General features: G+C 44.2%; 2 protein-coding genes across 2 annotated transcripts; one reads left to right on the top strand and one right to left on the bottom strand.

Annotated features, from left to right (window-relative positions):
- Positions 1 to 182: 182 nt before the first annotated feature.
- On the bottom strand, positions 183 to 2,697 carry LOC137192380 (endoribonuclease YbeY-like). The gene is made up of 4 exons (XM_067602998.1): positions 2,126 to 2,697; positions 1,530 to 1,661; positions 1,277 to 1,345; positions 183 to 575 (listed from the first exon to the last, which is right to left on the bottom strand). Exons 1-4 carry the CDS (start codon positions 2,333 to 2,335, stop codon positions 480 to 482), a joined length of 507 nt encoding a protein of 168 aa, XP_067459099.1. The 5' UTR covers positions 2,336 to 2,697; the 3' UTR covers positions 183 to 479.
- Positions 2,698 to 2,767: 70 nt separating this feature from the next.
- mcm3ap (minichromosome maintenance complex component 3 associated protein) lies at positions 2,768 to 16,397 on the top strand. Its single transcript, XM_067602988.1, has 28 exons — positions 2,768 to 4,678; positions 5,149 to 5,390; positions 5,696 to 5,780; positions 5,940 to 6,093; positions 6,305 to 6,498; positions 6,597 to 6,736; positions 6,861 to 7,058; positions 7,277 to 7,545; positions 7,696 to 7,858; positions 8,236 to 8,393; positions 8,554 to 8,777; positions 9,056 to 9,315; positions 9,652 to 9,752; positions 9,878 to 10,009; positions 10,406 to 10,519; positions 10,625 to 10,777; positions 10,879 to 11,076; positions 11,171 to 11,239; positions 11,322 to 11,456; positions 11,837 to 11,999; positions 12,118 to 12,373; positions 12,482 to 12,579; positions 13,146 to 13,536; positions 13,684 to 13,974; positions 14,092 to 14,221; positions 14,904 to 15,089; positions 15,305 to 15,455; positions 15,710 to 16,397. The coding sequence occupies exons 1-28, from the start codon at positions 3,115 to 3,117 to the stop codon at positions 15,875 to 15,877; spliced, it is 6,387 nt and encodes a 2,128-aa protein (XP_067459089.1). The 5' UTR covers positions 2,768 to 3,114; the 3' UTR covers positions 15,878 to 16,397.
- Positions 16,398 to 16,517: the final 120 nt, after the last annotated feature.

The raw sequence follows: 16,517 nt of genomic DNA, 5'->3' as shown, positions 1-16,517 counted from the left end.
GTTATTCTTTCTTTTTTTTTTAAATATATATATATATAAATATATATATGTCCGCCTTGGAGTTACAGTTCTGAAACATGGCGCCTTCCTGAACATCTTGTCCCAGATGCAGTGTAAAGAGGGTACAAAGTATTTGTGAAGTAAGAAAGAGCAGCTTTTTCTATCCTTCATATACAACTGACTTCTTCTTCTTAAAGCAGATTTTAATAAAATATTACAGTGAAAGTGCACAGACTTTTTTTTGATTTGATGTTAAAAAAAAACAAACTCTTCAACCCTTCACTTCCAGTGTTTCAGACGAGCGTCCGACACACATCGGCGGGTTGTGAGTCTACCGCCGGGTGTCCTCGTACGTTTCAGGATCAGAGAAAGGCGGTGAATACAACAATAGTCCGTCTGGTTACAGGAGAGTGTACGAGCAATATCCATAGTGCAGTGTTCACTTTTCAAACAGTGAGGTTAACAGGAAATGGTCACTGTCACCTATCCTGGTCACATCTCTTCATCAGTGGCTCCAGATGTCGACCTGTGAGTCTGTTGTACTCACTCAGAATGTAACTTTCTCTCTGCAGCATCTGGAAGCAAACCAACATCATATTAAATGTGTGACGAAACGGCACATTCAGAGTTCAATTAGTTGCTTTATAAACCCATAAGGTGCAAATATTCATTCATTAAATCATCAGCAATTTCAAAGCTTGAGATGAAACCTGATTACAAACCCAAATTTCTACACATATTTTCTTAATCACCTGCAAGAATCTAGTCATGCTTGTTTTTTTTGGTTTGAATTTTCTGCCTCCAGTACAATGATGGTGACCTGAAGCCTGGTTTTAGGTCTCAGCATTGAAAATTTACATTTGAATGATTCAACAGCAGCATCTCTTTCCCATAACTTACTCAATCAGTGCGGATGACACACAGACTTTGCTGGGAACAGTTTTCACTGGAAGGATTGTAATTAGAGCTGCAACATTCAGTCGATTAACCAATTAGATGTCAACTATTAAATTATTAGTATATTCAGTAAACTGAATATAATCGACAGTTTAATAGATAATGAAACTAATTGTTAGTTGCAGCCCTATGATGATATGATTTATTTATGAATTACAGACACAAAAACAAAAATCAAAGGGACAACATGTTTAAGTGAAAATTTCCAACATGGTCCCATGATGTTAAAAGACAAAGAAACATAAAAAACAAACATTGGATGATGAACTCTTTGTTTGTTTTATACATTTAGTTTCTTTCATGGTATCTCCTCACATACCTCAGCCCATTCCTCCTCTGTCTCATGCCTGTAACCCAGCAGGTGACAGATACCGTGTGCTGTGACGACCTAAAACATGAGGAAAAAGTGTAATTAATCAATGCGAGGCCAGGTGTTAGTGTCATTAGTGTAATCACAGGTACGCAGTGACAGGTTACTGATGATAGTCACATTTAAAGACCTGAATTATTGTTAAATGTGCTGTTTAATGTTAATATCATCATCATCAACGTTCGATGCTGCAGCTACTCACAGTCAGAGCTCCGTGCAGATCTATAGATTCCTCTTTACACTGCTTCATCACAAACTCAACCCCCAGGAAAATGTCCCCGAGGTTCAGCTCGTCTCTATGAAGGGGACAAGGCATCTTACCAGGTCTCAGGTCCTGAAGAAAAAGCATAAATATGATGACCCCAGTCCACCAGATGAACCACTGGATCACATAACATGGAACAATTTGCTCATCTGACATGAAAGCTATTGAAAAAAATAAGATTCCTATTAAAATAATAGACAAAGTAGCAATATATTATTAATCATGTATTCACAAAAAACTGTAACTTGTCCTGTTTAATATTTATGTAAATATTAATAATTTATGTAGATTAACATGGTGAAAAAATACAAAATTAAAATGATATCATGCAAATCAGCTTGTTGGTAAAAATAACTGATGTAATATGTCAGTCAGACAGTAATTTACAGACGGTCCCTAACTTAATGTTTTCATGTCTTTTGAACTGAATGTCGTGTGTGTTTAATATTTAATTTCAAAGCGATAGCAGGCTAATGGAAGCAGGTGGCTTTCTGAACTAACGGCTTTATTGTATTTTTTTTTTTTTAATATACCTCGTAGAATGGAAATGAGAGGACATCCGTAGGTACATTTTTCTTCCTGTAGATGTTATTGATCTGTTGAATCCTCTGGTTGTCCACGCAGATGATGCCCAAGTCAAATTTCTGGACGCCCAGTATGTGTCTCAGTGTGTCCACATCTTTGCGCAGTCTGGCGCGGCGGAGAGGCACCACCTTTTGGAGATTACGCACCACTACACCCATTTTCAAAACTCCACGTAAAAAGAGAAAACATAAATTTAAAAAAAAATCTTGATATGTGGGTGAACGATAAAACTGCCCCACTTCCGGCGACGGACAGTTATAATACGTTAAAGCTTAGAAGAGCGGTTGGCTAGCTTTGCGTTTAGCCATTCCAGGCAGGCAGAATTCAAGGTGACACGCTCCGGTTGTATCAAAATATAGTTCCCACGAAACCGACAATAAAGGCTTTCTCTGGGTTAGTTTAGATTGAACACTATCCTTTTAGGAAGCTAAACATGCTATGTCGTTCAAGGTGGGTGATCGCTTTACTGTTAAAAAAGCCTCTTCGAGCTATGAATGGTCGCAACGTTGACGATAGCGGAACCGACTTTAGCGTCGAGTGGGGACCAAAACTTTCGTGGGACCGGAACCGGATATGAAAATTGTGTTTTAAGCAAAAGGATAAGGGAACATAGCAAGCGCAAACTACTAAAGCTGGGGGTATTCCCGCACCGGAGTTGTAAGTTATAGTTTTGAGGTATTTCAAGAGAATTGATATTGTTGTTGTGTCACTGTGACAACTTAAAGTCAGTGAAACAAACTTTCCGGAGCTAACTTTTACAATGTTTGTGGTGTTAGCCTCAGCTAGCGGCCGAGACTTTCGTTTTCATTCGCTCTTGTCTTCATCCTGGTCTGTTGACGTTTAATGGGATAGCGCGGCAGAAACGGCGGAAGTGTTGTTGAATGTCTGGATGAAAAACATTTCCTTAAACATCCAAGGATACTAAATACCCACCGCCATGAATCCACCCAATCCGTTTGGAAGTCCACAAGGTGGAGCTTTCCAAGCGCCAAACACCGCCATGAAGACCGGTCTGTTCCAGTCATTTGGGCAGCAAATTCCCAGCAATCAGTCCCAAAATGTGGGCTTTTTTCAACCATCAGCGTTTGGACAGCCGTCTGTCTTGAATCAGCCCGCACCCCATGGAAACACCATCTTCGGACAGGGCTCTGCCTTCGGCCAGCCGTCCACGCAGCCCCCCTCGCTTCCTACAGTGAGCCAGGCTCCAGCTTTCGGGCAGCCGTCGGTTGGAATGAGCAGCTCTGGCTTTGGTGGTAGCACTGCACCAGCTTTTGGACAGACCAGTGGACCCAGCCAGAGTTCAGTCTTTGGGCAGACACCTGCTTTTGGGCAGCCCTCAGCATTTGGTCAGGCTGCAGGATTTACCCAGCAGGCTCCAGGATTTGGTAAACCGCCACCACCGTATGGCCAACAACAACAACAACAACAACCATCTGGATATGGAAACTCCCAGATGTCTTCCAGCTCCACCACTACCTTAGGGCAACCTCAGCCACTGGGTTTTGGACAGTCTGTGTTTGGGCAGCCGTCATCTACCAGTGTCACCACCAGTGTGTTTGGCGCAACTCCGACCCAGAGCAGAGGCTTCGGTACATCCGAATTCAGTTTCAAACCAGCCAATGAGGCTCTTTTCAAACCCATCTTCAGTGCCAGCCCTGAGCCTACTAACCCTCAAACCACGTCATTGTCCAGCTCACCTTTTGGCAGTAATGCACCCCAGACAAGCTCCAGCACCATGAGTAGCGGCAGCACCACCACTGGCTTCCCCCTTTTGACTGGGGCTAAGTCTGGACCGCTGGGCTTCAGCTTCTCACAGCCTGCTGCAGCCCCTTCAATTTCTGCCCAAAATAACCTGCTAACAACCGGGAGTAACAGCGGTCCCACCAGCACTCTGCAGTTCACTTTTTCCCAGCCAGCCGCCCCCTCCAGCTCCAATACCAAAGCATCCACCACCCAGCCCACCACCCCATCGTCTTTTAGCTTTTCAGCCAAAGCCATCCAGCCTCAGACGGCGCCCATTTTCGCAGGAACCAATTTCGTTCAGCCCTCAGCTTTCGGTGATGCCAAAGCTAACGCAGACACGAGTACAGATGATAAAGGGAGCAGCCTCGAGAGTTTAGGGGACACAAATATATTTGCACGATTTAGCAAAGGCACCAAGCGTAAAGAGGACACAGTGGTCCCCAGCTCTGGTCCAGAGAAGCCTGCCACAGAGGAGGATATTCCAGCAGAAACAGATTCACCAAGACACCCCCCAAAGAGGCCCCTAATGAGGTCCCGTGGCCCACCAGCAGGCTTATTTGGCAGGGCACTAAGTGGACTGCGAAGAGATGTGACTAACCCGGTGAGACGAGAGGCTGCAAAGGAGAGTCAGCAGCCCGCATCGGTGTTGGAGGAGACAGAGAGGGAAGACGTCCAAGCTCAGGATGAAAACCTGACCGCCACACCACCTGAGACACAAGCACTGACGAGGGATGTGCTGGAAAAAGCTGAAGAGTCAGGTGAGATGTACAAATCATACACACTGTTTATTATCTGCCTTTTGCATTAAAGTTAGTTTTAATGCAAAATGATTACATTTAAATTTCTAAAACCTATTTGGACTCTGAAAGCAACTGCTGCATGATAAATGTCAAGTTTACCAGACGTTTGTCTGAATAAAGTGTCAAATTTATTTTTGATTGACCAGTTTATCAGTGATTTTTTTTTTGGTGCTGGCAAGTTTTAATGACTAAATCTTTTGATGTGTGGAAGGACTCTAAACTTTTAAAGTGATGAAGCTACAGTAGTTGCAAACATGCATGGATTCGTTTTACTTCTGCTCTGAAAAACACAATATTTTTTGGTTTTGATGGAGTTCAGAAACCAGGCCAAAGCTTTCATCCCACTTAAATTTAAGTCAAAATCTTGCATTCATTCGAAGAGCATCCATCATCTCGTTTTCTTATGCTTACCAACCATCCCTCTCTAGATTCAACAAAAGCTCCAGAACCGCAGCTGGAAACCACAACAACCCCTGTGAAGCATGCCGTACGCCGGGAGAGCTCGGAGAGCCTCGGCATGTCCGACAGCACCGCCCTCCAGTGCAAGAACATTCCTCCAGCCCTCAACAAAAAGGACGTAATCGAGAGGCACTTTGGTCGATTCGGCAAAGTCCGCAAGGTCTACTGCCGGCCTGCCAAGAACCTGGCCATAGTGCACTTTGATGACCACGTGAGTTAAATACCTGCTTAAACAAATTCAGGATCTAAATTTTATTTATTACTCATAGTGCCAGCTGTACAGTAGAAGAACTGTCTTCTAGACAGATTGGAGCGTTGGTTTTACTACTAGTTGATCAGTGAGATGATGGTCTTTTCATATGTTAAACAACAACAAACTCTTTGCAGGTTTGGGTTTTTTGCATCACTTACTTTGTCAACAGACCTCAGTTTAAACTTAACTCTTTGTTAGACATGAAAACACATTTTGCATTTTGATTTTGCTTTTTGTAACTATTCAATTTTTCTCTCTTACAGGCATCAGCTGCAAAGGCAAAGAAGAAAGGCAAAATCATGCATAGACAAGAACTTCTCATCTTGTGGCAGAGAAGCAAGAAGCAAAGTAAATACAACATATTTTTATGAAAGCTCAATTATCATAGAAATAAATGTCACTACTCAACAGGCACAGTTTGCTGGATTAATAGTACTGTTCATATTTCCTTTACTTTTCAAAAGTTCCTTCCTGACTTGATTCTGTGGTGTTTTTTTGGTGCATCAGGTCCAGGAGACAAAGGGAACAGACCTGCAGCAGAAAAGGAGGAGGCAGAGGGAGAAAGTCAGGAGGACGTAGAGTCTAAAGCTGCTTCCTCGCCGCTCAGAAGGCCTCCGTTCAGAGCTCCCGCTGTCAGCAGCGCAGTGACCTTCAGCCGCAGGTAACAGCTGCACCTGTATGAAAGTGAGGTTCAAGGTGAAAGAGGTTCAATTCAGTTATAGTGTTGGTTGTTATTGTCTCAGCTTTTGTTGTTTACTACTGAGGAAAGATTATTAAATATTATTTTCTGTCTCTTAATTGTTATCTATGTGTGACTTCATGTCAACACAACATAAGATTTGTCTGTTTTCTTTCTTTCTTATGTCTGTCAGCTCTCCGGTGAAGAAGTCATCCATGGTTAAGTCTCTCCAGTTTGACTCCGAACCCCAGAAAGAGAGCAGCACAGAGACCCAGAGCTCAGAGCGCCCGGTCCCTTCCTCCCTCCTCCCCCTCATCGGCCAGCTGGCTGAGACCGCCGAGGAGAAGTACCGCCTCCTGGAGCAGAGAGACAAGATTCTGCGTCAAGGTGAAGCCACTGCTTACGCCAATGTATCGTTAACAAGTGATTCACTTCTAAAAACATCAGAGACATTCTAACAGTCTGCATTGTGTCCACACACACAGGTCGACCCAAGCGGACAGACCTGGACCTGTCTAAGGTGTTTGTGGGAACGTGTCCCGACATGTGTCCAGAGAAGGAGAGGTACATGAGGGAAACACGGAACCAGCTCAGCATATTCGAGGTCGTCCCAGACACCGAGATGGTAATGTTTGTAATAATTTGTACTCAAACTTTTAATTGAATATATTAACACATGTAGCTTAATGAATAAAAATGGCTGATAATGTATCTTCAAGTTCACCATTTAGACACATGTCTACGACTAGGTGGATCACACAGCAGCCATCAAAGAGTACAGCCGCTCGTCAGCCGACCAGGAGGAGCCGCTGCCCCACGAGTTACGCCCCCTGCCAATACTCAGCATGACCATGGACTACCTGGTGACTCAGATCATGGACCAGGGCCATGACAACTACCGGGACTGGTATGACTTTGTCTGGAACAGGACCCGAGGCATCCGCAAGGTAAAGGCCCTGCAGCAGATCAGCTGTTCTCTTCAAATATGTAATTAAGCTGAATTCTTGTGTCAATGTGACGATCACCAGGCAAAGAAAAGACGTCTATAAACTGTATCTTTTAAATGTTGTGCTCAGTCTGTAATAATGTTGGGACTTTATAAATTATGACACACATGTCGAAGATTGATTTTCAAATCCCAGCTATCCCTCTACGACCCCCGCAGGACATCACCCAGCAGCGCCTGTGCTGCCCGCACACCGTGTCGCTGATCGAGAAGTGCACACGCTTCCACGTGCACTGCGCCCACCACCTCTGCGAGGAGCACATTTCCTCTTTCGACGCCAAGATCAACAACGAGAACATGACGAAGTGCCTGCAGAGTCTGAAAGAAATGTACGAGGACCTGGCGACACGTCAGGTCTACTGCGCCCGCGAGGCAGAGTTCCGCCAGTACAGCGTGCTGGTGAAACTCAACGACGGTGACATCCTACGGTCAGTCCACGAAATCACACACAATGTACAATTGATTAGAAACTTGAAATATATACAAAAGCATCTTTTTTTTGTCCTGAAGTTTGCACACTTGCATGTTTGTCTGCATTTTGTACCTAAATCTGTACATTAAACTTGTTGTCCACACAGTGAGGTCCAACAGTTCCGTGACGAAGTGCGCAACTCCCCCGAGGTGAAGTTTGCCGTGCATGCGTTCGCTGCAGTCAACAGCAACAACTTTGTGCGCTTTTTCAAGCTGGTGAAAGGAGCGTCGTACCTCGCCAGCTGCCTCCTGCACAGATACTTCAATCAGGTCAGAAACCGTAGTCCTTCATCAATAAATAAAACCACGACCGAACCAGAAAATGTTGAACTTGACTCAAGCATTTTGCCTAATTTGAATATGTTCCTGAACTCTGCTATTGGAAATATTACAAATGACAAAACATATGCTTGTATAGTAATAATATGTACTAATTCTTTTCACCAAGTACATTGTTTTGGTGAATTAAGGGAATAAACATCGTCCCTTATTGATTTCCTATTTTAAATCTGTACATTTTTCCAGTTTTGAGGTATTTAACTTTGTTTTGTGTTCATTGATTTTTATTCTGGTCTATGTATATTATAATACACAACAGTTTGCACAATATTATATTGTGATCTAAATGTGTTTGCGTGTGCCTGCAGGTCAGAGCGAAGGCCTTGAAGACCCTGAACGTGGCTCACACAGTGGGTCCGCGCTCAACTGCGTTTCCAGTCGATGACGTAGTTCGGATGTTGATGTTCCGCAGCGTCGCAGAAGCAACTGACTTCATCCAGCAGTACGGCCTTAATGTCAACGACGGGTACGTGTCTAATAGTGATCTTAATTAATAGAGAGTTTTGAGAATAGCAGTGTTTACAATCATTGGCTCACTGTTGATCAAATGAAACCTTATCCACTTGATCCAGGAATATTATAGGTTACACATGACTCACTTAAATTTCACAACATTTTGTTGACAGTATGGTGGAGCTCAGTCGGATAGCCTTTCAGGAGCCGGAGCTGCCTGTGTCCCAGAAGAAGTCGGAGGTCATCCTCACGAAAAAAATGGTGTTGATTGGAGAAGTGGTGAACGGAGGCTCCCTCCCCAACCCTCCCCAGCACACCCCAGTCTGCAGCTTCGACTCCCAGAACAAGTTCCGCGGTGAATGCCCCCTGGCTGAGTCCTCTACAAGCACATTTAGAGGTATTTGCACCATTTCACTGATCCTGATCCTGGACATGGACCTTTACAGGACTTGAATCTGCTGAGGCTACACACACTGACATATTTAAATGATTTTTGTTATTTCCAGGTCTTATCTGACCTCTTGCTTAATGTTTTATGTGGAATCAAACACTTTACTTTCATAGTAATATGCTTAAATTTCATTCTAAGTATTAAGTATGTAATCTTACCACATCTATACGAATCCAGAGAATTAATCTCAATAATAAAATCTCATTTTTCTGTCATTGTCTCAGCCATTGCTGCCAAGGCGGAGGTTAAAGCACCAGCCAGCGTTGAGTTGCAGACGCCGGTCGTGCGGGCCAGGTCTCCAGAGGTTCCCCTCGTGTTTCGGCTGCCTGCAGCTGTTACAGATGAGACCGGAGAGCCCAGTGATTCGCTTCACAGCGCGGCACATCCAGCAGACGCCCAGCAGCTGTTCCAGCCTATATCCCAACCTCAACCTGTCAAACCACCGTCACCCCCACCCAAACCTCAGCCGGTGTACAGCGACGAGGTGAGGAAGATCGTCTCGGTTAGAATCGTTTCATCCTCACTGAGTTTATTTCTTTCCTTAACATTTAAAGCCACCAAACGTCAAGTGATGGATTAATTGTTTGGTCTATAAAACATCAGAAAAACAGTGAACAACAGCCCAAAATCTAAAGATTTCCAATTAATTATGATGTAAGTCAAGAAAAAGCAGCACATTCTTACATTTGAGCAGCTGGAATCATCAAACATTTGTAAAAATAGGTAGCTGCCAATTCATTTTCTGTTGATTTACTAATGAACTATCTTAACTGTCTTTGTTTTCATTATCTGTGTGACAGTAATTTTGTTGTTCCTGCAGGACATAATGGCCGAACTAGACTGTGTTATTGAAGAGGTGGTGGAAGCGACAGTGAGGGAGGTGGCCGACGCTGGCGCCAGCTACGCCACAACAGCTCTTGCGTGAGTTCAAACTATCTTTTATACGTCCTTCCATCTCTGTGTAAAATCACGTGGTGTGTTTTAATATTTCGAGGCTGTCGAGATTTTGTTATATTTTATTTCCTTGCGGTTCCGTCGTTCTGCAGGGAGAGCAGCGTGCAGGTGGAGTCACTAGTGAGTGACGTGTTGGGACAGATGCTACAAGAGGTGTCGTCATCTGAGATCAAGCTGGAACAAGAACGTGTCGCTGAAGAGAAACGCAAGCTTGAAGAAGCCAGGTCGGTCTACTCAGCTTGTTGCTTAGAGCGCGCTGTGTTTTATCACAACACTCACTGGCACGACACACAGAATAACCTCACATTAGCTCCGTTTTTTAATGTATATTTTAAGTATTTAAGTTTTATTCTTTGATTTATTACATGTACTTGTCAACTGTTCACTCAGACTGAAATTCACTCATATCAAACCTTCTCATCTAGCATCATGTCATGTTGTTTTAAAAGTCACTTATAATAAAGTAAAATAAAACAAAAATCTAAGATGCAAAAACTGCAGCAAAGCAGTGAATTTCTCTCCAGTTTTCTTCATGATTGATAAATGTGACGCGTCATCACAAACAACATGATCTTGCATATTAAAAGCACACGTTTCCTTTTCCGTTCGGTCTGCACCAGGAGGAAGCAGGAGCACGAGGCCTTCCTTGTCCAGTTCAGCTTCTCTCTCTGCACGGAGCTCATCTACGAAGTATTAGACGAGACCATCAAGGAGACCGCCTCCTCTGAGATCCAGTAAGGACTGAAAACACAACCAAATTCACAATATCTGGTCTGATGTTAATGTTTTCTTACAGGCTGCTCTCACGACATCTCTGACCTTTTTTTTTTTTTTTTCAGGCAAGCAGTGAATGAGAAAACACAACGTGTGGCGAAATGCACAGAGCAGGTCTGCACCAGTCTAGTTGAGGAGACTTTGAATGCAGACATCGCTCTGTTGGTTGAAGAGATCCTTGATGTCGAGCTGCAGCGTATCCACAAGTACATCAAGAGGTAAGACATGGAGGATACGGAAAGCCGGTGAAATATTCAGAGCATCTTCTAAATGACACTGAACGTTTCATTGTTTTCTCCTCTCTCATCTCTACAACCAGGTGGCGTGATGTGGTAGCGGTGCGTCGGCAGCTGAAGAGACAGATGAGAGGTTTCCCTGCAGCTCCCTGCTGCGTGGACCCTCGCTTCAAACTGAAGGCTCTGGCTCCCAGCGCCCCCGCACGACCCTCCATGGCAGATCTGGCCCGCGGTCTGGTCAACCTGGGAAACGCAGGAACGTTAGCTCTGTCCAGCACCAGGTACTTTTGTTCTCCATGTCTTTGGACTGCACAGGTCCATCAAATGTGAAAAACCAGGACCTAGTATCAGTAACACGTTTTGTATCTTGTTAAGGTTGTTGAAAATGAGACAAGAAGCGATCCACCAGATGAGAGTCCACTACTACTATCAGCAGCTGCTCGAGTAAGTGACGACTTGATCAGTATGTCGGTGGTTCATCTCACAAAGCAGCATTTTGATCATTTTTTTGTCATGTTGCTCTCAGTGAGTCGGTGTGGGCGCCACTCGACCTGCCAGCACTGGTGACAGAAAACATCTGTAATCCAACTGACAGAATCTTCTGGAAATCTGTTGTCCTCTTACCCAGCGACGATGAGAGCGTAGCCAGTCTGGCAGACAGGTAAACAGCTGCACTTCAAGATGACAAACAGTCATAGAGCTGCAGAGATATCTGTATGTTTGTGAATGAGAGCAAACACCTTTCATGTAAAAAATACTAATTAATGCAGCTTTGAGGAATTCTCTCCTTTGGTGAGAATGCATACCTTCATAGATCAGAAATAGTCAAAGTCAAAGGTCAAAGTTTAGGAGCTATTTCCTGGATTTAGAGCGAGCGTCACTACATCATTCCTACATGAACTTGTCAGATAAATGAGTTACGAAAAGCTAATATTCTACCATAACAATTAAATTGAATGTGTTCTTTATGAAGACACCCAGCATACATTGTGCACTGAACCTTTCATTCAGCGTCTCCTCTCCTGTCTGTTGTGCTTTCAGGATCCTGTCAGACTGGCTGGAGGTGAAGCTTGGTGGCGGTGGTGGTGGTAAGGGGTCAGAGGTCAGGGAGGAGCAGCCAGAAGGCACACTGCAGACCCTCTGTGTCATCAACTCACTGCAGGAGAACGGACAGCGCACTCACAAAGTCCACGTCAGCATCAAGGTGAGATCACACTACAGCTGTGGTCACATGTGTTGAGCAGAGATGGAAAACCACGTCGGTATTGATGATAATATTTGTATCCATCCATGTATTTGTCTTCCTTGTCGGTGTCTCCCAGGCGTCCAGAGGCCCGCTCACTGAAGACAGCCTGTCTAAAATGGAGGAGTGCTGTGAGCTCCAGGGGACAGGAGCCCTGATCATGTTGCTCCCCGCGCTTCGCACCGTCGAGTCGGGGCACGACGAACAGGACGTCCCTCTGCTTTCAGCGCTGCTTCAGCTCAAACAGCTACAACAAGCCAACACCTGGCACAGCCCGCTGCCTCTGGTCATCCTGGTGCCGGGGCCTGACGGCGACACACAGAAACTCGAAGAAGGTAAACGATGATATCTATAAGTTTCTAGATGATTTACTCAAAAATCAAAGCAGCTTGACGACCCAGCAAGCAATGTTTTGACTCGTGGTGTGGTCCCTTCTCCCTCAGACCTGATGCTGGATGAACTGGTTAAAGAAGGCTTGATATCAGAATACACGTTCCTCTTCATACCAGAGACCACCAGCGACCTGCAGGGATCCAAACAGGTAATACACACATGCACAGAAACGTACACCACTGAAGCAATGGAAATCCTCTGACCTGTCCTCTACTGCCACCATGAGGTTGACATTTTTGTTACATGTGACCCTCAGGATAAACTTTAGTTATGCACCACCATCAGGTCAAAATATTAATTAGGTTTATGACCAAATACCTGCAAAACTAATGACCTTCTCCTTCACCTCAGCTGCCCTTTGTGTTTAGTGCTAATAAGCAAATGTTTGCATCCTAACACACTAGCATGTCTGTAGACTGTTTATTCTTGTTGTGTCATGTTCCCTCCACTGAGCTACACAGGACTACAGTGTCATATCCAGTATGATATAGATCAGTGGTTCTGAACCTGGAAACCCCTCCAAGAGATTAATCTGTGGGTTCCCAAGATGTTTAATGGTAGAGGAAAGAAAAAACACACTCTGCTCACACTTCATAGGATTAAATTGTAGGGAGCCTAATCTGTAAAATTGTTGTTTGATGTTTTATGTAAGTGTATGGCCTGTTCACTTAATTCAACTTATCCTCCTCCTCCTGTCATGTTGTTTGTCTCCAGCTAAGTCATGCTATGCGTTGGCTGCTGGCCCGTGCACCGCCACCCTTCCCGCTCTCCTGTCAGACCCTGGTGCAGCTGGTGGAGGCCAGCCTGAGTCATGAGTTCAGTCAAAGGATTTACGCCCACCGCCAGGACAGGGCTGCAGCGTGTCTTCCTCCCCAGGACCCCGCACCTGTCATCCAGCTGTACAATGCTGTCCTGGCTCACGTTGCTGACAGAGTGTCGTCCCAGGATCTCTCCAGACTCTCATGGCCACCAGGCGAGTTCTGCCTGCCTGATACTCGTGACTTTGTCCCTCATCTGGGTTGGAACTCTGCCCCGCACCTGGCCTGGCTACGTGAAGCCATCCTCAGCCTGCAGCTGCCACAGTGGAATCAACTACCTAACACGGGTCAGTGACTGAGATAGTTTTAGGGGGGGGGGTTTGTGCACAGGAAGGCTTTTTATTACTGAAACTAGTAAAAAAATAGACACAAAGATGTGAGCAAGAGAAAAATAATCTTCACTTTCCCTCCTCTCTTTCCTTTTCTCTCTCTAGACTCGTGGTCTGAGCTTTGCTCCTCCATCTTTCGTTACGCTGCTCAGATCCCAGTCTCACCCAACAGTCAGCCCCTCATAATGTCACGTCTGGAAAACCTACTGGAAAGAGTCAGACTGAAGGGTCACCGTACCAGAACCCCTGGATCCAAGGTAACCATGGGCAACCTTGGTGACGGAGACGAGAGCGTGTGTCCGGCTTTCAATCAGATCCCTTGGGATGACGTGCTGGTGATATGCATAGACCACAAGCTGAAAGACTGGCAGATCCCTGGACCACCTGTCTGTGAAGGTGAGGCCACACTTGAGAATTATTTCACTGTATAATCTCTATTTCCCACCTGTACCTTCTGATAATTTATGGCTTGCATCATAATATGATGGAAATGATTGTTTATCCTTTTTGAAGATGCTGTGACGGAGGACGGGGAGATCCTGGTTTACTTCCCCACAGAGTCGTTGAAGGGCTTCCAGCCTCCTGAAGAATGGACCGAGGCCGTCAGACAAACCCACAGAGAGAAGCAAGAAGAGAACAAAGAGTAAGAAAGTCCAACATGCCTGTTAAAAGTGTCACTGGTCATCTAGACTTTAACCTTTAAACTGCTGATTGAAACTTGTCGCCTTGAATCAACGTAGCACTTCCCTCTTAAACTGCTGCAGCATTTATTATTTTGTTAAGATGTAGTAGTTGTCAGATAAATTGCATCTGTAATATCACATATCATAAAGTAGCAAACAAAGGTAATCTGTAATAAAAAAAGAACTTTGCTACTAAAGTGTTGATCTGTGGTTTTGAGATGGCAACGGCTCTCCAAAATGTAGTTTCGCAGCACTTACTGCTCCTAATTCCACTTTCTGTGGTCACTAACCTCACCTTAATGTTCAGGGTCACTGCTGGTTAGGCAGTTATTTCACCAACACAGAGTAGATTATATAAAAGGCCAGAAACCAGTCTGTATGCATCTGATGTGTGCTGTAGATGTCCACATGTCTTTTGCCCTTGAGTCTCTAAACATTGCAGGTAATTAAGAGGAATTAGGCTTGTTTATAAGTTGTATCTCGCAAGTTTGAGAGCAACGTTGCCTTTTTGTCCTTGTCTTGGAAAGATCACTGAAAGCGGTAGTAGTAGAATGTACAACCAAGTAACATCATCATGTCCTCCTTTGCTCTCTCCCTGCCTCCATCCTTGCCCTCCCTCTACCCTCCCTCTGTCCTCCTCAGGGCAAGTGCAGCTGCTTGTGCCACACCTACCAGTCTGTCCCTCAGAAAGAGGTTGTTCAACAGTCTGGTGGAGCCTTTTCAAGCCCCGACAGCCCTGCTGGACATCTCACACACTCCCACAGCAGAGGAGCTGCTGGCCCACAAAGTCCTCCAGAGCTTAGAGGAGGAGAAAGCTGAAAGCAAAAGGTACATTTACAGCACTGCTGTTAGATATTTGCATCGTATGTAAGTTAAACTTTTATAGAATGAGACATTTTGCTCATCAACAATCTTGAAATAAGCATAGGATTAAACCACACAAAGAAAAAAGTTTTTAGCACATTTATACTGCAGTTTTAATTTGCCAAAAAAAATGTAGAATGTGTATCCCGTCACTAACACACCACTGTACTTCTCTGCAGGAGCATGGAGCAGCTTCAACGTTGGCTGGATGGTGCTGCCTTTGACCACTTGTCCACTCCGCTTTTCATTCCATCCTCCACCCTGTTGTCCATGCCCACAATCCTAACGCACGCGCCCACAGCCAAGACTGGAGATAGCGCTCCCACAGAGGTATATGACATCTCCGCTCCCCTCTCTCAGCAATCCAGGGACGTGTTATGTTCTTATCCAAACAGTCAATCTACGTAATAGAAATACAGAAGGTGGCAGATTTGGCTAAACGTACCGAGCTTCACACTTGAAGCTAATTTGGATATTCTGCATTAAAGATGAGGCATTAACAGTTGCAGTAAACCTCATCCTAAAGAAAAAAAATGAAGTGATTTTTGCTAAATCATTGCATTTGCATTGTCTTTATTTTCCAGGAAGCAGAGCCTGATGAGTTGTTGGAGAAAGCAGACTGGCCTAAGACCATTCCTGTATCAATGGCATGGCGACTGAAGGAACTCGAGCAACAGATTTTGGCAAGCCAAGAGGAAGAATTAGCCTGCAGACTGAAGCTGAGTGGTCTGCTGAGCATTGTTGATGACTGATGAACTGTTGATGTCATTTTTTTTTTTTTTTATAAATGACTCTGAAGCTACACAAATGTTTGAAAACTACGAACAAACAAACCCTACAGCTAGAGACTACTTTGATCCAATTGCTGAAATTATGGCGTCTGTGACATATTGAGCTTTCTTTGTTGTCAGTTTTTCATCTTCGACTGTTGAAGTCAGATTCACTTAATGCAACTGTGTGTGTGTGTGTGTGTGTGTGTGTTTCTTTGTTTTTATTAAAGTCTGGGTTTGTACAGGAGGACGAAAATTTTGTACCATTGATTTAGCATGTATAACTTAAAAATGTGTGCAAGTAAAAATACAACGTCTAACACATAATATCCCAAGATAAACTACTTTTTGTGTCTGTCTTTAAACACCTGTTGAATTACTTGGATTCTATTTGTAAAACCAGTCACAATCTACCTTCAGTTATGTTTGACCTAATCTTTGTACTGTTTATGACATTGTCAAATAGCCAAATATTGAATAAAAGTGTTATTTTTTAAATAAATCTAGTCCAGCTGTCATTCAATAGCTTAACAGGCTGTCATTTCATCATAATAATCTATGGGTGAGCACATGTGTAGTATTGATGCTAGGAGCGCTCTGATTGGAGGACCTCCCGGCAGGC

This window comes from Thunnus thynnus, chromosome 11 (genome assembly GCF_963924715.1).
Source record: "Thunnus thynnus chromosome 11, fThuThy2.1, whole genome shotgun sequence".
Lineage (NCBI taxonomy): Eukaryota > Metazoa > Chordata > Actinopteri > Scombriformes > Scombridae > Thunnus > Thunnus thynnus.
The sequence above is the reverse complement of the archived record's forward strand: the minus strand, read 5'-3'. Positions and strand labels throughout refer to the sequence as shown.